Here is a 24,333-nt window from a genome sequence, read left to right as displayed (position 1 = left end):
TAATGCATCTTCCATAAGGAGCCGGCACTTCGATCGTTTGAGGAATACAACCCAGGATACGCGCGCATCATATCTCGCTTGCGTGTACGTAATGTACAGCTAAAGTGGCGATCTGCAAAAAGTAAAGAATAACAATGTAATACTTGTAGGTAGATAGAGCAAGACTGTTTGAAATTTCATCCATATTCAGTAAAACATGTTAGCATTATGAATCATTAAGAAGTCATAAGAGATGTCAGAAAGTAATTGCCATAAGTGATCATCATTTACAACCAAAGGCTCAGTATGCGATGAATTCAAGTCCGTTTCCTTACCTTGTTAAGAACAGCACAGGCACACATACTGGACAGTTCCAGGGGAAAACTCGTCAATCGTCCGTTGGCTGTGGATAGGAAGTGAGGAGAACATCACGATTTAGTAGTGTTTCATGTTTATCATTAACGCGCGTCGTTTGATAAGATCGAATTGTAAATTCAGTATGTAGAAATAGCTTTCTGAATCACAGTTAATTCATAAGAGGTGTCAGAATATAAAGCCAGATTTGATCATCACAAAATGTAGAAGCAACTGAACCAACACGGAAGCCAAGCAGAACAATGCTAGAGAAGATAATGCACATGGGGAGCACGGATACCAGATGCCGGAGTTAAGCTTACCTTAGTTGTAGGGATGGTACCGATTATTCCTCATGCTGTGCCAACTATGTGCCTGGAAATAGAATGAAATAGGACATCCAGCGGATTAATAATCGAATTCAGTCAGTGATAATTATTGTTGAATGGATAACAAAGAATTCAGATTGTTTAAAGCGTGACAAATCATGAGTGATTCATAAGAGATGTCAGAAAAAAATTAATGCCTTTTATAATCATCACGTAGAACCAAATCCCTACAGTACAGCACATCATTCATATTTACCTGTTGGTCGTGTAACTCCCGCGCCAAAAGCACATTCCTGCTGCTTAGGAAACCGGCTGCAAACTCCCGTATCTTTCTCGGCACATCATTACCTTCGGGTGCTAGCTAGCGCTCCTGCTCGCATGATTGTTGCGAAGGTTTACCCATTTTCCAAAACTCGCGCCACAAGCGTAACGGTCATGTAACAGATTGAGGGAATAATAACCACTGCTGAAATAATTGTGCCGTTTTGCAACAAACGTTTGCCGGTTCCATGTTCGCCTGGCTGCTCCGATCGTGTTGGTTCCCAAATGCCGCACGCTGTGAAGATTTGCTTCCGCCGTTTCCGTTCGTTTACCAATTGTCAGCTGGCGGGCTTCGCGTATAACACACAGGGTTCAATACCTTACCCAGCCAACCATCGTCGACGAAATTTGGAATGCTCGTCGAAATGTTTCGTCGATTGGTCTTTCTCTTTGAAATTTATGTTTTTAACGTATTTTTTGTGCTATGAATTATATTAATTGAGATTGTTGTAGTGTTTCTTAACATATTTTAAAACAAGCTTTTTATTTATTATAAACTGCAATCAAATTTGAAAAAGTTCATAGCGAAAAGTTTTACCTTTTCCAAATGCCTCGAGCGGGTGGGGGGGATCATGTGCGACCGAGCGCGCATGCGTTACTTCGATTGACTCCAAAACTACCATCTGATTTTCAGTGTGTCAACAGGGGCAAAAATTAGAACCTTCGTTTGGTGTTTTGGTGTTGACTGGCTCAACCGAATAACTATTTCAGAAACAATGAAAACATTCCAGTGAATGCAGCTATCGCAGGCCAGTGATCGAAAGTCGCCCGTTTCGTTTTCCATTGAAGACGCTAATCACCTATAAAACGGCCATGGATAAAATGTCCAAGATGACGGTGGTGTTGTTTGCTGTTCTGCTGACGACCGCATCGCTAGCCCTCGGAAAGGAGACGACCTACAAAACGGACGATGTGTCCGTGTCGGAGCTCTTCTCGTTGCGTATCGAGCCGCGTATGTTCAATTGGACTTACGAGGGGCTGAGCGAGCAGTTTCTGTACCGTTCTTCGCTAGAAGGCTATCCGGATCTGCCGTCCTGGATTCGATACATGTACAGCCCCGAGTACCATTCCGGCTTTCTGTACGGTACACCACCGCTTCGGACGGCCGATACGCGGGTGCCGATCGAAATCATTGCCCTGAACCGGCTGACGTACGAGACGAAGCGGCTCATACTGATGCTTGCCATCCACCGGAAGCAACCAGCCAAGCACGTAATCCAGATGAAGATTGACAACCTGAACTGGGTGCACATGATGGATCCGGGGCGCATCGAGAACCTGAAGAACATCTTCCGCAACGATCTGTGGCCGGAGAGTCGGCCCGATTTGCACGTCATTTTTATGGATTCTGCCGTGAAGCTGGGTGCACGGTTACCGTTGCGTCCGCAGCAAAGGGAAGGGGTGGTAGTACACCTTGGCAGCAGTGCCGAGTTCTCGAAACGCATGCTGGAACTGCAGGAAGAAGTGAAACCCCTGTACAAGATATCGTCCTGCACGTACAAACGAACCTCCGTGCAGACGACGTTCGAAAACTCGGGATTCAAGCTAGACTGGTGTGCTTTCCGGATGGTAAGTCGAACAGAATCGCAGTGTCGAAGTTACCACTGATGCTTTATTGTGCTGCTTTCCCTATTCTTCTATCCAGGTTGCCACGGAAGATGATATAAAAGCGCTTCCGCATCATCCCAACGAAAGCCATAAGCATGGTGCAAGTCGGAAGGAACATCAGCATTTTCAACTGCCACACAGCTTCCCGGACAAGTGGGATGCACCGCTCAAGTCCGAGGTGCCGGAGCGTAACTATAGCGACGAGATTGCCATATCATTTGCCATTCCGGGCATGATATTTGCTCTGCTGCTGTGCGGTCTCACCATTATCCTTTGCTTCCAGCACGAAAAACTGTAAGGAAGAGAGAGACGAGGGAGAGAGAGAGAAAGTGAAGGGGCAAAATGGCCGTGTTTCATGTTGCACTTCTAAGTTGTTTATTAATGCTTTATGTGTTTTTCTTTTGTTCTTTTTTTTTTGTTTCGTTTACGCCAGGCATGACGACGATTCAGAGTATTATTTCAATTATGTTTTCTACATTTGCACTGATTTTCTTAGGTAAAAATGTGGTTACTAGCGAGACTTTCTACAACTGACTGTTTGTCGTAATAATTATACACTTAAAATTGGTCTACTTTCTTTGACAGGATGCAAAAATCTTCCCGTACCGAGTACAGTCCTGCCGCACCGAACGTACAGATGGTGCACTACTCTCCGGATGACATCAAGTCCACGATCAAGCTCAAGAGTCTGCGCGACGTACCGTTCGATGATACCCACTCGATCAGGTAAGCGCGATTAAGCTTGGGCACAACGACAGGTGCATTCATTTACCGTGTTTACCATTCCATTCCAGTCCGACCGATAGCTTCTATCGCGAGGGCAGCCCCCACATTGGCAACATGTACATGCGCCCCAAACCTCCCCCATACAAGCTGGCGGGCAATGCCAACTCGCCAACGTTGAAGCGCAATGGGAACGTTGAGATGTGACAAACGGCCGTGCCACGTGTTTTGTTCTGCTAATTTTATGTAAAGCAAAGGCAATCTTCTCACTTTGCTGCTTTCATATTGCAACCCTCTTTTAGCGGTCAGGCGAAGTATGGGAGTCACATTGCAATCCACGCACATTTTGTTGGGTATTTTAGTTGTTCATGACCCTATTTATGATTATTAATGTTTAATCTCCTTTACATTATCGACTGTAGTTTTGAGATCGATTTGAAAAATAACAAACGAACCATACCGTACCATATCAGAAACTAGTACAGAAAACGAATCTTTCGCGTTTAGAATAGTATTAAGCAAGTTACGAGATAATAACAATGATAATCACGATAATAATATTGATCGTATGATAATAACAAAATCACCCAACAATATACGTTACTGGAACTAGTTAGTCGAAAGCATAACGATGTTGATTTTTTCAAGTTATCCGAACTCCGAGAACACAACACCCTCTGGTCGACCATCATGATTTTCTCTCGACAAATTGTAAAGAAAAGACACATTTAATGCTACCACTTTGTATTTTATTGATTGCAGCTAGTAAATTTTCTATACTTCCTCCTTTGCGCTACGCTCTATAGCTAGCTCACCTTCGGAGGCACGAAGGCAATGCTGTATAAGGGTGATGTTTGAACATACAATAAGTTAAAATAAAAAATAAACTTTCATAAAACTCTTCAGAATGCACACGTTTAAAAGGCCGCCGTAAAAGGCACTAAAGATGGCAAACCGCTTTCCGCCGTTTTCTGCAAATTCATGCCATAAAGGAAATCACTACTACATTACTACTACACACTACGGTTATTGTATTGCGGGGTAATTTGCCTGCCGTATGGTTAGTAAGGGCTTCTCGAATAGACGATAAAACTGCAGTGATAAATATATTGCAAAACTGCACACACGCACGCATTTGCTGCCTAAACTAGGTGTTGCGATGTGGATCCCGCCTGACGCACTTCTATATTCTTGCTACTTATATGTTTATTATCGTGTATCGTGCTAAAACAACAAAACATACACACACGAAAGCATTTTAAGATCGGTTCCAACACACTGACCGATGCCAAAAAATGGGTGTGTTTCCCTTTCAGTTTACATCAATTAGATTGATCGAAATTACATTTCTTTGGCCATCTTCCGAGAGAAAGAGCGCGCGACAGAGACGGCGTTATGATGCTCTCTTTCTCACACGTGGGGCGTGTTTCAGCACCACCAGCAGCTGTTACACTAAAACATGTAATACAGGTTACCAAAATACTAGTGTGAAATCTTCACTGAAATCTTCGCACTTGCTGTAACACCCAGCCACGACTGTTGTTGGTTCCTGTGCCGGTCGTAGCTGTTGGGTTTGTTGGCGACGTTGGCGTCGTAGCTGACACAGCCGAAGTAGGACGCTTCACCAGACCCAGATGTGCCGGTTTCGCTGGGATCGGTGGTGGTGCAGCCGAATTCCGTTGCTGACCACCACCCGAATCACCACCGTTCAATGCCGCCTGGTCGCCTGGTTGCTTGGCACGCGGTGGCGATGCAATGGGCGTGAGCGCTTCGTAAAGATGCTGGTGATCGATGCCACCACCATTCACACGCTGCTGCTGTTGACGATCGTTGTCATCACCACTGTAGACGGCGGAATCGCGAAAATCATGCTCCAGGCACTCTTCGACCGTTCGCTCATAGAAGCAGCACCGTTCGTCATCGTCATCATCGTACGCGATGGTGGTGGTGGTGGTGGTGTTCATCGATGATCCAGCGGGAATGGCGTGTTCGTCGCATACACTGTCACTGGAGGAGCTCGATGCCAGCACCGAGTCCCGTTGTTGCGCATCGTTACTACCGTTACTACCATTCGCCGACTGCATCGATGCACGGTTGATGAGCACGTTCTGGTTGACGGTGGGGCCACTACCACCCATCGAAAGCGTCGTAACGGACGACGCACTAGACGGTGCCGAGGGTGGAAAGAATAGCGTCTTCGGATCAGCATAGTCAAGGTGTGCAATGCGTGAGCCAAGGTCCATGCTGCCCTGCTTGTAGATTGCCCCGCCCGAACCATTTGGTTCGGACAGTTTGCGCTGAAGCGAATGTAGCAACAGATTGCCCTCACTGCCCATTGTGCCACCGCCGGTCGATGAGGACGTCGAGTGCAGGGAGATAAATCGTTGCAAAATACTTTTCTGTGCCGTATTCTTCATGCTCAAGCTTCCCTGTCGCTCGAGAAAAGACTGCTTCATAACAACAGTGACCTTCTCGCTCCCCTGTGCACTAAGATCACCGCCCGATGACGGTGAGGTCGGTGGTTGATGATGATGATGATGCATCGCAAGCTTTTCCACATCGTCGTCGGATTCTTTGCCCTGCTGTCCGTTGTTGTCGCGATGGTAACTGATGTTGGTATCGCTGTTACGCAGTAGCTGTGGCGTTATGTGCTGGCTGCTAGATTTCACCTGCAAACTTCTCGCATCCTCTGCAGCAATACCTTCCAGCAGACCCAGTTCCGAATAAGCCAGGGTGACATAGTCCGACTCGGGGCGAGTTCTTCGAATGGCCAGATCGTCGGCCAGAAGTTTCGGACACGAACCCGTACCTGAATTGCTGCTGCTGGAGCAGCCACCCTCGCCGCAGGGCAGCGAATGCCTTGCCAACGAGGGTGGAGCGTACTTGTACGGTACGTGCACGTTACGCAGCAACGATTCGTAGATCGGTTCTGCTTCGTCCGACCCGGAAAGGGTGACAGTGGACGTTTGCAATTTGCTTTCTTCGTCCTGCGCACCCCCATCGTCATCTTCATCACAGGGCGGCTCCGTACTCGGCGGTTCGGGTTTGCGTTGCGAACTGAGCAATGCCGTCGGACGACTGCAGCTAGAAGCATCGAACGACTTCTTCTTCGTAACCGGTTTGTTTAAAACCTTATTGAACTGCTCCACATCCAGAATGAGCTGCGAGATGATTTCGCAATCCTTCTTCGGTTCCATACTACCGCTACCATCGCCACCGGCCGACGATTCCGCTCTGCATGCAGCCGTTTGGCAATCTTGTTCCATCGCCGTTGTGACAGTTTGCACCACCGTCTCATCACTCGTGGCACGATCGCCGATCGATGTGTCGGCGATTTCGTGATCCGTCGTCGCATTCGTTTCGCTGCTTATCTCCAGATCCGTGTAGAACGTGGAACTGCTTGTTAGTGTCTTCGGTCGACGCTTCCGTATGTCGCTGATACGCTTCGGTATCATGGTGCTGTTGTACGAGCGAATGCTAGCAAAGCTTTCCTTCATCTTTGCTCCGCGCTTTGTGGGCGCCGAAAGCTTTCTTCGCTCGTACAAAGACTTTAGCAGCCGCTCTTCCTCATCATCGGCCGGTCCGCATCGCGTTTCCGATCGACTGCGAGCGGGCTTTGGTGGTGGTGGGGAGGTCTTTGAGCCGGCCGTCGTTGTTGCGTCTTTTGCTGGACGATTGATGATCTCCTCTTGCAGTTGACGCTTCACCGCATCACACTTGCAGTCCTCGTTGGATGGTGATTCGTGGCGCTGATTGGAGGATGACACGGCAGGGGGGACACTTTCCAAGTCGCTCGAGTACGATCGGAACGAGGGCCCGGACAGGCCATTGACCGACGGTGGAACTGCAGCAGCACTAGCATCCTTCTTGAGCAGATTCTTCTTCGATCGCATCCGCATCTCGCTGCGGCGAAACTGCTGCCGACGTTCGAGGTACTCCGGGATGGGCGAATTGTTCGCTGGCCTCTTCCAGTACTGCTTATCTGTAAAGCGTTCTGCGAAAGAAAGAAACATGAAATCTATGGATGGGCAACGGGGGAAAACCCATTTCGGCTTTCGGCTACCAACCATCTTCGTCGCCGAGCTGCAGGACCAACTCCATCGCCCTCGTCGGTATGTCGGAGTAGTGCTGCAGCATCGCTTTCTTAATCTGCTGCGTCCAAATGCGCTTCTCCTCGCGATTGCGCGCCGTAAGCTGGAGCGCCCCCTTGGGATCGTCGAACGGGATCACGCGGAAGCAGACCGGCTCGCCCGGAAGATGCTCGACCAGCATTAAATTCTTGCACTGCGTCGTCAAACAAACGGAAAGAGGTGAGCTTGTGTATGTGTGTGTGTGAGAGAGGGGTGGGGGGGGGGGGGTTGATTTGTCGTTAAATGAACCTACCGGTATGTAAGCGCGAAACTGTAGCCTTTTGTCCTCCTTTGGCTTCGCGATGATGAGCATGGTTTGGAAGAGCAGCACAATGCGCGGCTTGCTGTGCTCCAGCAGACGACCCTCGTGCAGCAGATCGCCCAACACGGACAGGTCCGGGCCGAGCCATCCGTCCAGAATGCCTGCCAGCTCCTTCACTAGCCGCGCCTGGTCCAGCTTCGTCTTCACCTGATCGATGTTGTGTGCGACTTTCTTCATTAGCTCGTGCGCCAATGCCACTTGCTGGTCGTTGCAGTGTTTGCGCAAATTCTATACAGAGAAAGAGAAAGGATCGAAGGGTGAGAGAGAGAGAGAGAGGTGCACTTTTACTGAGCGATCGTCCAAGTATGACAAATGAAAACGGGAACTGCTCTTGTAGATCCGAGAGCTAGGTAAGTAAGGGGTGCGGTGTAGAGTACATTAAAGGCAATGATTTATGATCGTAAGTGATTGAATCGAGCGAGCGTCCGCGATCTCCAATCAATAAGCGTGACCTTCAGATCGCAATCTTGCTGCGCGTTCGGACTAATCCGACCGCGGAACATTCCTGCACTGATCATACTTACATCCAGCAGCAGATGATACTTCAGAATCCGTTGCACCGGTTTGAGCAGGTACGACCCCAGCGGCAGTGTGTGTTTGAGCATTTTCTGCGTGGAAACGAGCAGCGCGTTCGTGTGCGTCGCTTGCAGCAGCGTTGTTAGCAGGGAAATGGCTTCCGGATAGCTGGTGCTGCAAGGCGAAGGAGAGGAGGTGGTGTTGGTGTAAGTGAGTGTTTGATGTGAGATAAATGATAATGCACAACACAATGCAAGCAGGGGGAGGTGGCTGCTAGCAAACGTACCAGTAGGTAGTGTAGCAACAGAACTCGGCGTGCAGATCGATGAAGCAGTTGGAAATAGTAACCGGATCGCCTTTGGCTTCGCGCAGTCGGTTAAGTAGCTTAAAGTTGAAATCGTACACTTCCTGAATGTTGCTAAACAACACCTTTAGCTGATCGTGCTTCAGGCAGGCCCGTTCTTTCCAATCCTCCAGATAGCTGCAAACGGCGAGAGATCAGTTGTAAACGGGTGTGTTTCCGGGTGTGTGTTTCTCTATGCTCAAAACTTACCCTCTAATAACCTGACCCAGATCCTTCACGTAGCTGCTCTCGGAATCGATAATTTCCCGCACGGCCCGTTCGCACATCGTCATACCGATGACGGGACCGGTGCCCGGCGCCAGCTCAGTTGCATCGCAGTGTCGCAGGAGCAGCAGGTTGCCACCGTGCTGCTCGGGTTCGCTGTGATCGGCCAGACTTTCCACGCTGGCCTGATAGGAGCCGGGCGCGCTGCCCTTGCCACCGGGCAGATGGTGCTCCGAGCCGGACGAACTGGCGCTGGACGAGTAGGAACAGATGGACGAGGCCGACAGCGGTCTCGAGCTAAGCACGGGCGTGTTGGGAGGGATCAGCAGCGACGCTTTGCTAGAGTATTGCGAACCATTTCCGACGCTGGTGTCCAAGCTCGGGGTTGACGTAGAGGTGGATTGTTCGTTGGCGATGCGCGTGTTCAGCTTGGGCGAGGCGGGAATGGCCGCTTTGCAGTTGCTGTTCGCATCGAGCAGCTTTGCCCGTGCTTCTGCCAAGGTGCGCCGATCGTCCGGACTCGGCGGAACGGTACGGCCAAGGTTGGGATAGAAATTGCACGCCTCGACCACGGTATTGCGATGCTCCACCAGGTCGACACAGTTCTCTACGAACGCGTTATCGATAGTGGTGCCGCTGTTTGATGCGTTGCCTCTCAGCACAACATCGCTGTCCATCGGGTCTCCGATCTCTTTGGCTTGGACGGGACTGGCCGCTGAAGATGATGGTCCGGTAGTAGTAGTAGGATCCGTACCGTTTTCTAGCTCCACCGTAAGAGAACGAATCTTGAGCTGCAGTGCGGACACGTTCTGCAGCTCTTCCGCTGGCGCATTCTGGCGACGCTTTTCGGTGGCAATGTTTCCATTACCATCCATTACCACGGTCTCCTCCTTACTCTCCTGACCACCTGGCACACGAATCACGGCTTCCCGGTGCTGCCTGTACCTGGCAGGCGCTATCGGGGCGTCAACAGAGTGATGATCCATCATCAGCTCACTGTTCACGTGCGTCAGTTTGGCAATGTTTTTCGACAGCGGCAGATTCTTATGGCTGTGACCGGTTACTTGCAGCGGCATAGTAGTCCCTATCTGTCTGCCAGGTTTTCGACTAGACGCAGCACTGAAGGACGCCGACTGGACATGATTGCGGAGAAAGACGGACGATTCCACGCCGTTGCTGCTACTGCTGGTTCCGTTCACGTCCGTCGTGTTGGACACCATCCGTTGCACATTGGGCGATACCAGACTGAAGAACTTATCGGAGAACTTTTTAACCCTTCCCGCGTTTAGCTCGCCGGTGCTGGGTGGGGGCAGACCTGCTGACCTGAAAAGATTGCTGCGAGCGGGATATTCTCCACCGTCCACTGTTCGCTGGTGCTCGCTACCCTCAAACACGCCGCCGCCGCCACTACCAGCGGATGTTGTATCGTGCTTGATCACATGGACGGCCACCCTTTGCAGCGGGTGCACGATCGCTACCGCGGGAGATGGTGCTGGTGGTGGTGGCGCCGTCGCAGTCGGCGTTTGCAGTTTATTGTTGTTGGATGATTCGACTAGTTGCTTAGCTTCCTCGCTGAAGTTATTGGCTAGAGTATCCAAGTAGCCCAGTACCGATGGGCCAATGTCGGTGCTGCTTCCTGCAAAGCAAATAAACAAACCGATGTAGTTTATGGTGTGCAGCGAGTTAATCATTCTTCTCATATCCCAGACCCGGGCTCGGTTTTGCGTTGGGCAAAAGGTTTGATAAATGTGTATATTTTCCCAACACCAATCCAATAAGTTAAACAGTGTGTAGAGCGTCGATCCGCCGTCGATCTTATCACCACCAACGCCGATTTGAACGTGCGGTATTAGCGATCGACTGTCATCGATCGACTGTTGCTGCTCTAGGTGTTTGCTTAGGTGCGTGTGCGTGTGTGCTTATGTGGGTGGTAAGGATGGTCAGACATGTGGGCCGCAGTATAATTTGTAGCTTCTTTCAACATTTCCCTGTGTCTCGCTTGTCGCCTATCACTTTGCTTCGCCGGTCCAACCCCAGACAAGACCAGACAAGAGTGATGGAGAGTGAGAGAAGTGTGAGACGAACAGACCCCAAAAACAAGCGTTTTTCGGCGTTTTATTGATATTTATTTTTGTAGACACGTCACATTCATTATACACAATTTTCTTACACCTTCATTCTCAAAGGCGTTGTTGGTGTTGTTGGGCGATCTGTTAGGTGTCGGATACGAAGGTAGCCCTCCCCCCCCCCCCCCTTCGAGAGGAAGTTTGGGAGGAGGAAGAAACAAAAAACAACAACTCAAGAAACACTCACTGTCGTTTGTCCGCCTGGTGGTGGTGGGTTTTGTCCCTTTTGCGGCTGATCGAAGGGAAATTTATATTCCCAAAAATAAAGTAGGAGCGGAAAAAAACCTTTCTCAACTCTTTTCCCTTTTTTTAAATTTCATTCACTTTCTTCCCACGTGAAACGCACCAATCCAAGCAATCCGACCATCACGACGGCAACGGCGACCACATACCGCCCGCGTGTCACTGAAGCCGCACGACGGTACAGTGCTGTGCGCTGCAGTCAAGCGGTTCCTGTTGCGTGAACTCTGCGTATGCGCGCGCGCGTGTGTGTGTCAATAACGCTTTCTGGGTGTATGTCAATGTCGGTTAAATGCATGCAGTTTGCTGCACACGCCCATATCCCACTCAAACCGACCAGACCGGCCCGGGTCCGCGGCGTTGACGGATAACGTCACATTGCGGGGGCTTTTAATGGACGAAAATCTGTTGCGGCGGCGAGGCAGTTTGGAAGTGTCTCCAAAAAAAGAAAAGCACTATAACCCGCGACACCGATTAAATGAGGATTATCAAAATGTTAAATGAAGTGGGAAAAAAACCGTTCAACCACACAGGCAGGGAGAGCAGCTGATTCTTGCTTGCAATGAAAAAAAAGGTTTTTTCTAGTCGTTACACTCTTGAAGGTGCGTAATAAACAACACACTTTCATTTTAATGCTCACTGCAAAGGAGGAGTACGTGTACATCGATAAGGAAAACAATGCGACAGTTCCTCTTTGATGGTGGTCCAACTGTCCATGCTGGGGGCGATTGCTTTCAACACTTGCATAATATATGTTCAATCTCGCCGACGCTCCGTCCTTCTCTCTCGCCCTCTCTCTCCATTCCTACCACCCTAAAACCGATCTATCGACCACCATACAGCACATACATCTAAGGAATCGGAGCATACGCTTTTCTCGTGACGGTGTGTTTTTCTTAGCATAAAAGCTTAAAATAGCTGTCCCGCCCAATAATGCGCGAGTGGTATCCAGAGTTTTTGGGTGGCGAAGGTGGACAGAAAGGACGGGCCATACAGCCACAGTCAAAAGGGAGGCAGGCGGTGTCGCTATCGCGTCATCATCGAAACGCATAAGAATCACGATCGTGAGGGCGCATTATATTACCACTTTTTTCTCAACAGCACCAGCAGACACCACTCCACCATCACCACGTTGCCATCACGACAAGCGCACGTGCGGTGCATTATCGTGGTTCAGTGGTGATCACTAGGAATTTGTGTGCTGCAGGAGACTGATCTCCCTTGCGGGGAAACTATTCTCGGACTCGAGAGGTTACGATCACATGGTGGAAAAATCCCCTTTTTCTTCTGATGGGATGATCTGCATCTCTTTTGAAAAGACATTTTGAATGCTTCCCATTTAGAATCGTTACAAAACTAATGGATTCTTAATATTCCATACGTAAATGTTCGACAATAAGCCAATAGAGCAGTGATCACTTCGAATCGATGTAAGGTTCTTTTGAAAGTTTAGAGATTTTCCTCCAAACTCAAATTGTTTTCCCCGTAAGCAACATATAAGCCGATACTCATAACATTAGTCCCATTAAACAAAGGAATGCATTCCCATATTTGTGTTGCATCGAGTGTCGTCGATCGTCTGTTCTTTTTTTGGAGGGAGAGGGCAAATGCACACTTATAGATTACATTTTAATGGTTTTTTGCCATATAATGGTACCGTCCAACCACCGTTTTAGTGTGTGTGTGCAGTGGTGCATCACATCAGTGCCTGCAGCAGCAGACATGTTATTACCCCAAACCCAAGACGGGAAATGCAAGATGCATCGCAAAAGCTTCTCGTTCGATTCGCGCGTCCGGGACAGTGCGCGGTAAAGTGAAGATCCCATCAATCAAAGCAAAATCGTAATAAACGCATAAAAATCTCTTTTGGGCAACCAAATGCAAACTAAAGATGGCAGGGGGATTGAGGGACTGTTTTAACCATAAACATTTAATACTCTCTCGCACACAAACACACACACACGTGCACGGGTAAGGGCAGTGATCGTGAAGTGATCGTTTCACTTCCCATGATCTCAAAATACTCATCATTACATTCCGTTCCGTAGGTTCGAACAAATCGCGCCCATCCATCTCAGCGAAGCGACGACGCACATGGAAAACTTCAGTGGACTTTCTATGCACAAATCCACCACCACCACCACTAACTGCTATGTGGCTATTCGTAATCATTAGGCGCACCAAGTCACCGAAAACGACGATCATCATCAGCACCATCAAAGACTAATGAAGTGAGGAAAAAATGCACACAACAGCTTCCATCGGCGGCTAAAAATGGCTTCTGAACGGCGGTTCACGTGTCGGAAAAGGCGTAGTCTGTAGTCTGGTAGAGGTTGAGGGTGAATTTTTGGGAGTCCTATTTCACCCACCGCGCGCGCACTTTACGCGTGTTCTTGGCGCCACACAGACCCAGATGGGAAAGTGGAGTTTGGTTTCGTTCGGTAGTTTTTTTCTTCTGTCTGCTCTCCAAATAAGGCAACAGCTGTGCGTGCCCTTTAAATTGTGCTCCAACATCAAACTGCAATGGGTTTCTACATTATATGAGCACAGAGTTGCACGCAAGGCCAGATGAGAAACATATTGGTTTGAGTAGTTACCGGTGCGGTGCGGTGCTTACTTTAATTGTTATCATTTTATTGCGCTAAACCGGTTTCCATTTGTCCCAGTACCCTTTTGGGGTGGACAAAACAAACCAAAACCAAAAATCCGCCGCATTTACGATTTATGCTGCAGTAGCTCGTTCGTTCTTGAAACCCCATCAAAAGCGTCCCATAACAAAAGTGTTATCGGCGATAATCAGGCTATGGTCACGTTATTACACAACCGCCGTACGATCGCCGCTCGATCGTCAGGCACCTCGCTGGCAACATCGCTCATACCTTCTCCTCTTAACTGTCATCTACGGGCAAGGACACACGGGTGGTCGCGAAGAGGGCAATTATGTAGAGAGCTTTATGCATACCCTGATCTTCCAGCCAATGGCGATGATGATGATGACGATGATGATGTCTCCATTCAATGGCAATGTTCGAAGGTCAAAAATTGACGCTAAAAGAGCCGCGAGTTGGCTGGGGAGCATGATAAATTGGTGAACTACCATATAAGGCAGGTGAGTGAAGTTGGTTTTATCGCTCCAGTATCCTTGCTGCTTTCGGTGAGAGAGCACTACCACCGAAGAAAAAAACAAACCCCCAACCAAACAAGCAATCACCTGGGACAGTTTCGGGCTCGATCGTGCGCCGTGGCGTGGTGCACCTTTCTTTGCGGCGTTTCTTTAAGCCGCAACACGATCTAGCAGCCTGGTGATTGATATGTGCCGCAACGATGAACTAATTCACCGTGTGTTTCTGTCATGTCCAGAGCATGTCAAGCAACCATTGGGCATCGGCAAAACACATATACACACACACACATCATCTCTCCAGCAGGTTACACATCTGGTGTCCGCTGACGACGACGACGACGACGACGACGAAAAGCCTTTCCTTTCATTAGTCAGCTGTCGAAACTGTCCGAAACCGGGCTTCAGCTTCTTACCGGGGACAATGGAAAGTACCGTCCATCTGCCAAAACGGTGCCGACAGAGGTGGTGTGGGCAAAACGAGTTCATTAAATCAACGTACGAAGCGCAGCAGCATACACGTCCGCTTCCGCATCCATGCATGCAACGGCCGGGGCGGCTGCAGGCAGGATTGTTTTTTACATAATGGGACAAAATGTACATCCGTGTCGTTTTTGACGCCAATTGACAACAGTAGCACAACACTACCCACCCCTCAGTAGGCGATGGCGATAACGAAAGCGCACACTATGCGGACACCCCCTTTTTTACGCAATGCACATACACACACATACAAACACACACAAACAAACAAACACACTCACTCACATACGTGATAGGAATATTAAAATTTGATTACAGTGAACAACAAATCGCAAATGACTCACGCGGTACGGCACTAAACTAAGTAATAGCGCATTGATTACCCCGCGCAAGGGGTAGAAGTAAAGTTGCAAAGCTTGTGCACCGCGCCGACAATCACACTGAGGATGGGGCACTTACATTGTCAGAGTGCATTAGCAGCGCCACCTTCGACACACACTTTGGGACTTTGGTTGGTTGCCCTTCGCTACAGCGCGCTTAGATACAGCACGAACACACCTATCACAGCCAACTTGGTCGTAGTGGTCCGTCCGTACGTACGGCAGCGATAGCGATAAGATACAGAGACGTTTGCGAGAATTGTCCCTTGTCTTGTGTACGGCCAAAACCCAGTTAAAGCTGTTTCAAAACATCGCATAAAACTTAGTTTGCACTGAAATGAATCAGTGTAAAGTTTTGGATTCTAGGGAACAAGTTAGCGATCTGGAAGCAAGATTAGCACTTTTTTCACGATCAACTATGATCATCAAACACAATCTGCGGAGGAAGGGGTTAAAAAACAAAACCACACAACAGCAACACCAAGTCTCGCGTCCAAGCAAGTTCCTGTTAAGCCAGCTAGTTAGCAGCTCTATTTACCTTCGAGAGGAGGTGGCCGGGTGGACAACTGGAACAAAAGCCCTACAGACAGCCTTTGCCTGGGGTTGTCACGCGATGTCACTCGCACTCGCGCCAACGACAACTAACTGCTAGTTGCTGCGATGGCAATAGGCGACCCGAGAGGTGGTTCCTGATGATGTGGTACGTGTGTTTGTACCTTCGAGAGGACCACGAGAGGACGCGAACGGCGCAGCCACGCAGAGACACGGCCACTTACTAAAACGTCAACTCTGGACTGCTGGGCGCGACGTGAACTCATACCGTGTGACGCCCCAACAGAGCGCGCGGTCCCATATGGTGCTGATGATTTATTCGCTTATCAACGTATCGGATAGTGTGTTGGGGCGAGTACAACATGCAAAGTACTAGCAGACACACGCACGCAGACAGAGACACGCCAATAAGCCTTGAAAGGAGGGTGTGTGTGTTATGCTGCTTCCAAACAAGAACAATCGACTACGACTATGGTGCTTTCGGGTGCTTTCATTAGCAAAATACTTCAATATGCTTCAGAATGCCACTTTGGCACGATATTCTCCTCTTACTTTTGCCCCAGAATTGTGACTTATTCTCCACGGGACGCTTGTTGAAACAGAGCTGCAACAGGACACATCCGTGCCCTCCCCCCCTGTGTGGCCCCATGGCACACAATGGCACAATTGCACGAGAGCAACATGCTAAAAGGGAAAACGTTCTCACCCCGAGCGGCAACCCACAGACACAGACAGATTCAGACAGACGCAACTATAACGGGTCTCGGGCACCCCTCCATTCAAACCGAAAAGTGTGCATTCTTGTGGTCTGTGTGTTTGGGCCCAACATTGCACAACATTCTTTGCACTCATCTTACAACGGCAAAGGCAAAGGCAAAGAGTAGTAGTGGTAGTGGAGCTTTCGAAACACGATAAATCACGCTTCATTTAAGACAACAATCTGCATTCTTCAGCATTCAGAACAACAACGGCAACGAACCACAGCTTTCACCCTCCTGCTCTCCCAACGATCATACCGAACCGATGCGACGATGACGAATGTATGCTTTTAACCCCCATCAAATGGTGGTGGCAGTGGCGAAAGAGAGAGAGAGAGAGAGAGAGAGAGAGAGAGAGAGAGAGAGAGAGAGAGAGAGAGAGAGAGAGAGCATCACTGATGAGATACATCACGGTAAGCACAAGTTCTCAAAAACTGTCGATCGTAAATTTTGTCCCTGCAACTTTTAACTATAGTTTTCAACTTGATCAGCAGGATTAGCACATGATAGCCCTCTTCGCGTAAGGTGATCGATCCCGGGGGGAGGGGGTACAGCACATTCCGTTGTAGAAAGGGTGAAAGGTCGCTGACGCTGGTCAGCGAATCAGAACCGGAATTAGGGAGTGACTTTCGATTGCAACAGTTTAAGAAGAAGAAGAAGCAGGAAAAGGGGGGTGGGAGGGGGAGGGGAGGAAGGGTCTTCAATTTCTCCACCACTGCTGCCTCTGGAGTCTGAAGCATCTCGATCAAGCACCATAAGGGCAAAGCGGCAAAAGCCATCATAGCAACCAATGATGGAGCAGTAAGCAGTTGTGAGTAATGCTTTGTTCTCCTCCCAGCCGGCCTCCTTTGCTCCGGAGAGCTGCAGACGGTTGACATTTTCATGGTTCGGTGCAGTTTGCATGCCTAACCTTTAGTTCGCGGCTTCTTCTGCTTCTTCTGCTTCGACTGCACGATCGATTGTGCTTTATTGTGTTTCTTCTGTGCGTCCGTCGAACGAGAATCTGCCATCGGAATTTGACGTCGTTCTTGGACCCGCGTTGCACTGGAATTCTCTTTTTATGTTTACCGCCAATAAACGTCTTATCAGAAAACATTCCACTTTCATGCTGTTCTTTTGCGGCCGCGAATCCGCTTCCAGCCTGCCTAGGGCAGGTACATAGTAGGCCTAGTAGTAATGGGGTGCGCGATCTCCACTGAGGTCAAATCCGTATTAAAGCTCACTTTCTAGCTCTCCTTCTCTCTCTCTCTCTCTCTCTCTCTCTCTCTCTCTCTCTCTCTCTCTCTCTCTCTCGCTCTATGTAACTCTCGTGCACTTAGGGGATGATGATGGTGTAGTGGTCGTGGTGCAAACGGAATTCATTCAAATTGCACCTTCTCCTCCCATCCCCCTTCCCCTTCTTCATTTGCATCCATTCTGCTGTCAGCACTCCCCTGCTTCCGCAAAGCGCGATCGCGCGATCGTTAGGGCGACGTTTGAGCAATTTAACGTTGCGCACCGGCTGGTTCGAATGCGCGGAAGCAAAACCAAACACACAATACCCTCATGCTCTGGTACACACCCGCACTCGCTCGTTCAATTCATTCCTCCTGTGCCTGTGTTTGTGTGCCATGGTTCTTCCTCCGATTCCTCCGTTCCGGTGCACAAGGGAATGTACGTCACCGTGCTAGCAAGGGAACTAATAAGCTCAACCGCACACTTGTGCACGTGAACCCCCTCCTCCCGCGGTGACTCGTAGTGGTGACATATTGGTGAGCCGTGGTAACTAACACCACTACTACTACTACACGTACGCCCCGCCGAGGTAGATGATTTGCCCTTTGCCGCTACCACTGCTGCCCTGCCTGTCTGCCGATCACCCCGATGTATCACATGTTTCCAGTGTCGCTTCCGTCCGGTACATGACGGGGGTAGTAGCCGCCTTCGCGCTGCATCGTAGAACGCATTCGCGCATTCGTGGACGCAGATTGTGTTCGCTCTATGGTGTTGTTGTGGTTGTTGTGTTGGTCGACGCGACGACGAACATTCGCTTGTCGCGACAAACTTATCGAACGTGCCGTCGTCCGTCCCCCTTGCCCTTCCCATAGGGCTGTGGGGCTTTTTCGCAACACACATGCACACCATAACACTACACCACTACGTCCCCAGACCAGCAGCAAGCAGCCAGCATGCAGTTCCACGCCAAGGAGACCGACGCCGATATGGCCGCTTCGTGCCTGTTTGCATCAATCTTAATCCACTTTGAATTGTGCGGCTCCTCGAGTACGGCACGGAACTGGAAATGCATACAAAATCGGATGGCGTGAATTTACTCCCCCCTCCCCTCTGCATGTTCAGTGTAGAATATGCATGCCTGGATCGTGAGTCATTTACCATAACTTTGGCTCGACGCCGTTGAGGTCCGCAAGGGCCCGGGGGTCTATTCCCGGTATGATCGGGGCGGCGGCGTTATCAAGTTCATCTGTTTTCATCTCCACCCCGAGGTCAGTATCTGCTATTCATGGCCATTTAGGCAAATCGCTTTTCCCTTTGGTTGGTGCAATGGTCGTGTGTCATGTGAAAAAACCCGAAAAGGTGACGATGAGGAGACCAGCATTACGGGTTCTATTAAGATCGATCGAACTGATCGTTGTGGATTGTTGGTAAGGTGGACCCTTCGTCCATTTGTAGAGCTCATTTTCTAAATTGATCTGTTTGAAGGAAATTAAACTTGAGCTATAAACATAAAACCAACAATTACTGACCGCTGGCGCGAGTTGTCGATAGGGTTTCGCGCAAAAAACCTCTCCCTTTCCCGCGTTAACATTGAGTGAGCCATTGCAATTAAGCGAGCTATTTATCACTTTAAACAGCGTCCTATAAATGTATCGTTTGTGCCAACCCCTGGCGCCAAGATGCACACGATCGATGGGGGAGGAGAAACCCCGCCAACAGCAGCAGCAGCAGCCACGACCGCTTCTACCACACACCACACACCAATGCGCGCGCGGCCCTGAAACCCTATACACGGCGAGGTGAAAGGAGAGAAAGAGCCCTTTCTTCTAATCGCTGGCCGATCGACCACAGGCCCGTAGCGAAAGCACAGCGAAACCTGGCGGCAATGGCGGCGCCTATTGCAATGCAACCCACGCGCTCCGGCGCCGACCAATGCGCGCGCGGCGGACTTGACGCGGACTTTGGCCAGTGAGCAGTGCTGCCAGAGCTGCCTGCTTGCATAATTTCACTCCGGAAGATCCGAAGCCTGTTCGGTGTGTGTGCATGTGCATGTGTGTGGATACTCGCGACAATCTGATTATGATTGTGCATGCATTACCCACATGTGACCCGTTCTGTTTGGCATCGCATCGGAACGGACGGAACGGTCCACGTCTTCGTCATTCGGCCCAGGGTAGACGACCGACGAGACGAGAGAAGTGACCAGCGCCTACTGTTGTATCGAAAGATTGTCGCTTTGCCACACGCTGGCTTTTCCAACACTTTAATCGCTTAATGTTCGTCGTCATCGTCTTGGTCATGGCTTGCTGCGATAAACAGACATGCTCCTGAGCGGGGTGTAATGGATTTCACGCGCCCAAGCATAATTAGAGTGTCATTTATTTAGCATAATGCCTCCATCGTGCCCGATCATCACCCGACGTTGGTTGGTGGTGCCAAGATGCCAATTAATCATACCCATTTCTTGCACCTTTTTTTTGCAGCCATTTTGTTGTTGCTTTCCTTCATTCCGGATTGGCCAGCCCTATATTGCGACATCGAGTTTGTTTGAATATATTACAAAATCCCACGATCCGATGGGGGGGATGCTATTTTTCGACAGCCAGCGCGACAGAACTTCCGGACGTACGCAAAGTCACCGGAAATAGACGCATAAACAACCGTGCTCTGGTTGGTTTCGAGGGGTGGGGGGAGGGTATTCTGCTCTGGGCTGAGGGCGGCTTCCTTCTACGCAGTGTACAAGCGTCACGGTAGAGTTCAGTTCAGTTGTGCACAGATCACCACACGGCAGCCGTTGGAGACATGTGATTGCGTGGGACAGCTTTTAGGACAGTGTGGGGAACGAAGAGGCACAGAACGACGACAACGACGACATTCTTGACAGCCGCGTGATTTTCCACACCCGAAGGAGTTCATGTGTGTTGCCTTAAGTTGGCCTTGTGCTCGTGCATGTTGGTGGCTACTAATTTGTTAGTTGTATAGCAATATAGGAGGAAACACTAACTACCTCACTTGGAGGTCATGTAACACCGCCACAGAACACTAGCAATTGCAGGCAAAAACCAACAATCTTAAGCTTATAAGGTACAAAGAATACAATCATTATGTAATCGTTGGCTCTCCGTCCCTTGTCCGGGGGAGCGGCGGACACTTGCGGACCAAAATCTGAACAACCCGCATTATCAGCTTTCGTCGTGTTCGGCGCGTACGATAGGAGAACATTGGTTTCGCACCACATCAGCGCGCCAGGAAACGCAAACAAGACCTACGTTACGTTAACCTGACAAGTACCTCAAGCCCCGGTTCACCCGATAGGAGGTCCGGGTAACACACCCAGTAACACCGGACGAAAGAGGTAACCAGGAAGGCGGTCCCCCTGTCCCCGGAAAGGTAGAGTGGATATGCGGCCTCGAGGTAGCGGGAAGTACGGCAATCACAAATCATCTGATAAGCGATCCTCTTGAAAAGCGCAACCGATCGAAAATGATTCAAGATTTCCGTCCGCTACGATAGAGAGCAAACAATTTCCGACTGCCGTCCGACGACGATAAACCCCTTTTTCGAGTGGATGGGCGCGTTTTCGTAGAAAAAAACCGCCCTCTGGCTCATATGGACGCGAGATACGTGCGCTCTCCAGTGAAGCGATAGGAAAATATAAATATTTGCGATGATTAATTGATTTTTCCCAGACAGTAGTAAAGAAAAAGACCACAGACAGGAAGCAGTTCAGACAGCATTTGGTGTGGATTTGATCTCCATCATCAACAGCGCCACTTGTGTGTGTGTGTGTGTTCCCCTCGTTTTTGCGGGATTGTTAATGTAGCCTTGTTTGGCTAATCCACGAGGCAGTAAGATTGGAGTCGTTCGATCATTTGCCGACCGAAAACACATAAAGATGTCCCAATCCCAAGGAGAAGACACCGCCATGTAATGTTGATAATTAAAGCTTTGTTTTTGTAAGCCGGCGACAGATTTTGAGGCAGATGGTTGTACTGGAGCCTGGCGAAACTGGCGACAGTTGGTAAATCGAGAGAGGGTGCGCGATGATCAATCATTTGCCGGCGAAGGACGACGGCCTCATCTCCACGCGCGCTGGTCAATCACCACCAATCGTGCGCGGCATAGTTGTAAGCCGCTCATCATCGTCGCCATCGTCTCAGTAGGCTCTGGTTTTTACTAATTACAGGCATCATGCGCGATTTATAGCCGGCTGACCGGCTGACCTTGTTTGCTTGCTGTACGCGCTACTCTCTCTCTCTCTCTCTCTCTCTGCACAGACTCCTCTCCGCAGTCAGACGGTTCGGGGCAGGCGGTTTTTGAACTCCACACTACTGATTACCTTTTGCCGCGTGTCGAGGTGGGCGTTGGGCGTGAAGAGAGCAGCCATCCAGGAAAGCAAATCTGGACACACAACGCAACGCAATCGTCGTCACCACCGGTAGCACAACCGATTGGACCGGAGACGCCAGAATTGGTCGGTGGTGTCCACTCTGTGCCACCACCTACGGGGTGGGTTGGTTAAAGTGCGCCCGTTTGTAAAAATTGAGATCACGAACGAAGTTGCGCGCACCGTACCGCGCGGAGCACATCTCGCGGTGGTTTGATGATGCGCGAGCGCGGCTGCAGGCAGGGTGACTATCGCAGTAGGCGGAAGGTTCAGTTCAACAGGTTTTTAGTTTCAGAAGACGGTGTCGGACGGACGGACGGACGGACGGTACACATTCCGGCGGCACCACCACCAGCAGCAGCAAGCAAAGGAGCGCACGATCGTTCTTCCCCATTCGGCGTTTCGTCGACACCGTTTCGGCCGGCCGGGAGGAGAGAACTCCGCGGAGTTGAGGGCCCTCCACAAAGATACTGCACGAGATCGATCGTTTCACCGTCGTCTCGGCCGCCAACGTTTGTCTCTCCTTCTCACTCTCTCTCTCTCTCTCTCTCTCTCTCTCTATTTCTATCTCTTTGGCACAAACTCATGTTGCCTAGGGCCGCGAGACACAGGCACACTTCACCAACCGAAGCACAATGTGCATCTTTCGCTCTCCTTCTCGTCTAGTGCATCGAGGGGGCCAAGCCAAGCAAGCAAGTAGCGTGTTTTTGCTTCGCGCTTCTAGCTATCCAGCCAAGGCCTACTACGAGAGCGGCAATGCGGCAATGCGGCAATGATTCATATGATTCTAAATGCTCAATTTTACACCCTTTGCACTGCACTATCGCACTTGGGGCGGTGACGCATCGAACGTTGGCGATGTAAATTTTACATCACACGCAGCGTACTTACCGAAAAAATCCTCCCACCGTTCTGATCCGTCCGATTCCACATCCATCGTTTTCGCAGCACCCCCTGCCAGGGGAGTATGCGTGCGTGCGTGTTGGCGTACTTTATTTTCCTGTTTGTAGGTGTGTGCGTGTGGCTTTCGAGCACTAAACGCGCCACACTAAATCCATGCACTACTTATTAGAACGGCAATTTAAAGATGCTTCACGGTACTTCCACTGTTCCCAGACGCTTTGGGAGATGCTGGAGATTGCCGTAGCAAATTGCATTTAGAAAAGCACTCGCACCAGAACCAGAACACACACACGCAGCACAGCACAGCACAGCACAGTATCACCGCTCGTGCCTCCGGTGCACGGCTGGGGGCGCAACAATATTCAACGAAACGTAGATTAGAATCGATTACTACACAGTACACGCTCGCATTACATTGCCCACGCACACCACACTGGCGCTGAGGCAGAATTAGACAGCGTCCTGGCTGGAGGTAAAACGCTAGAGCCACGGAATCACAGAATGTCGCAACAGCACTATTTCACTACATCTGCGTTTGCGCGACGAACGTATGGCGGAGATCACCGTGCACTGGAATATTCCTATTCACTAACTGCTCACCGTTTGGAAGGTGCGAATGTAAGAAAGAAAAAAAAAACGGCCTACAAGGGTCACGCGTTCGACAGTCGCGTATTCACTGCACACACACACGCGCGCACAATAACTTCTTTATCTACACAACAACAACAACAACAACCACCTCCAGTGGAGCGTTTTGCACAAACCTTCCGCCGTGTAATTAAATCAAACATACGCACTCCATGGGGTTTGATTTCCACCGCGCAAAAACAAACAGGTGAACTACGGCAGTTGGAAGAAACAAGAAACGAGCGCAACGAGCGAAACGCGAAAGCAGAATGAGTCGAGGGAAATGTAGGTGTGCTTTGTTTTCCTGCTCTGCTGCTATTGTTGACGATCGTTGATGCTGCAGTGATCCAATGGCCCTGCCAGTCCTACGATGAACTGTACTGTACGGTTCACGGAAAATGAACCCTTTGCTGTAGGTTGAATAAGGGTCCAACAAATTCGGTTGGATAATTTGGGGGTTTTCAGCAGAAGAGATTTTAAGTTATTTCGAACAATGCTTGATTGGTACTTTAAAAAACAATAATTTGATGTGCGTAATTTAATGTATATATGTTTTAGCTCAAATAATTCGTATCAAATAAATACCATATGTAGGTGATTTGTGTATGGTTCATTCAATGAATGAATGTTGATTGGGAATGGAGCGGTGCCGATCACTGACAGATCTTCTGACAGCAACCCGGACGTTTGC

The 24,333-nt window shown here is 49.6% G+C and overlaps 2 protein-coding genes across 4 annotated transcripts; one reads left to right on the top strand and one right to left on the bottom strand.

Annotated features, from left to right (window-relative positions):
- Positions 1-1,581: 1,581 nt before the first annotated feature.
- Positions 1,582-3,937, top strand: LOC1269543 (epsilon-sarcoglycan). 2 transcript variants are annotated; one of them, XM_061663348.1, is made up of 5 exons: positions 1,582-2,552; positions 2,629-2,885; positions 3,025-3,087; positions 3,177-3,317; positions 3,386-3,937. In XM_061663348.1, exons 1-5 carry the CDS (start codon positions 1,797-1,799, stop codon positions 3,519-3,521), a joined length of 1,353 nt encoding a protein of 450 aa, XP_061519332.1. In that variant the 5' UTR covers positions 1,582-1,796; the 3' UTR covers positions 3,522-3,937. The 2 variants fall into 2 exon arrangements, with proteins under 2 accessions (XP_061519332.1, XP_061519334.1); XM_061663350.1 differs by lacking the exon at positions 3,025-3,087 and having other exon boundaries at positions 1,586-2,552.
- Positions 3,938-4,041: 104 nt separating this feature from the next.
- On the bottom strand, positions 4,042-24,004 carry LOC4576688 (uncharacterized). 2 transcript variants are annotated; one of them, XM_061663332.1, is made up of 7 exons: positions 23,004-24,004; positions 8,836-10,486; positions 8,569-8,763; positions 8,291-8,456; positions 7,698-7,994; positions 7,382-7,598; positions 4,042-7,308 (listed from the first exon to the last, which is right to left on the bottom strand). In XM_061663332.1, the coding sequence occupies exons 1-7, from the start codon at positions 23,047-23,049 to the stop codon at positions 4,811-4,813; spliced, it is 5,070 nt and encodes a 1,689-aa protein (XP_061519316.1). In that variant the 5' UTR covers positions 23,050-24,004; the 3' UTR covers positions 4,042-4,810. The 2 variants fall into 2 exon arrangements, with proteins under 2 accessions (XP_061519316.1, XP_061519317.1); XM_061663333.1 differs by lacking the exon at positions 23,004-24,004 and adding an exon at positions 15,165-15,187.
- Between the last annotated feature and the right edge of the window lie 329 nt (positions 24,005-24,333).

This window comes from Anopheles gambiae, chromosome 2, assembly GCF_943734735.2.
Source record: "Anopheles gambiae chromosome 2, idAnoGambNW_F1_1, whole genome shotgun sequence".
Lineage (NCBI taxonomy): Eukaryota > Metazoa > Arthropoda > Insecta > Diptera > Culicidae > Anopheles > Anopheles gambiae.
This window is presented reverse-complemented; position numbering and strand designations above follow the sequence as displayed.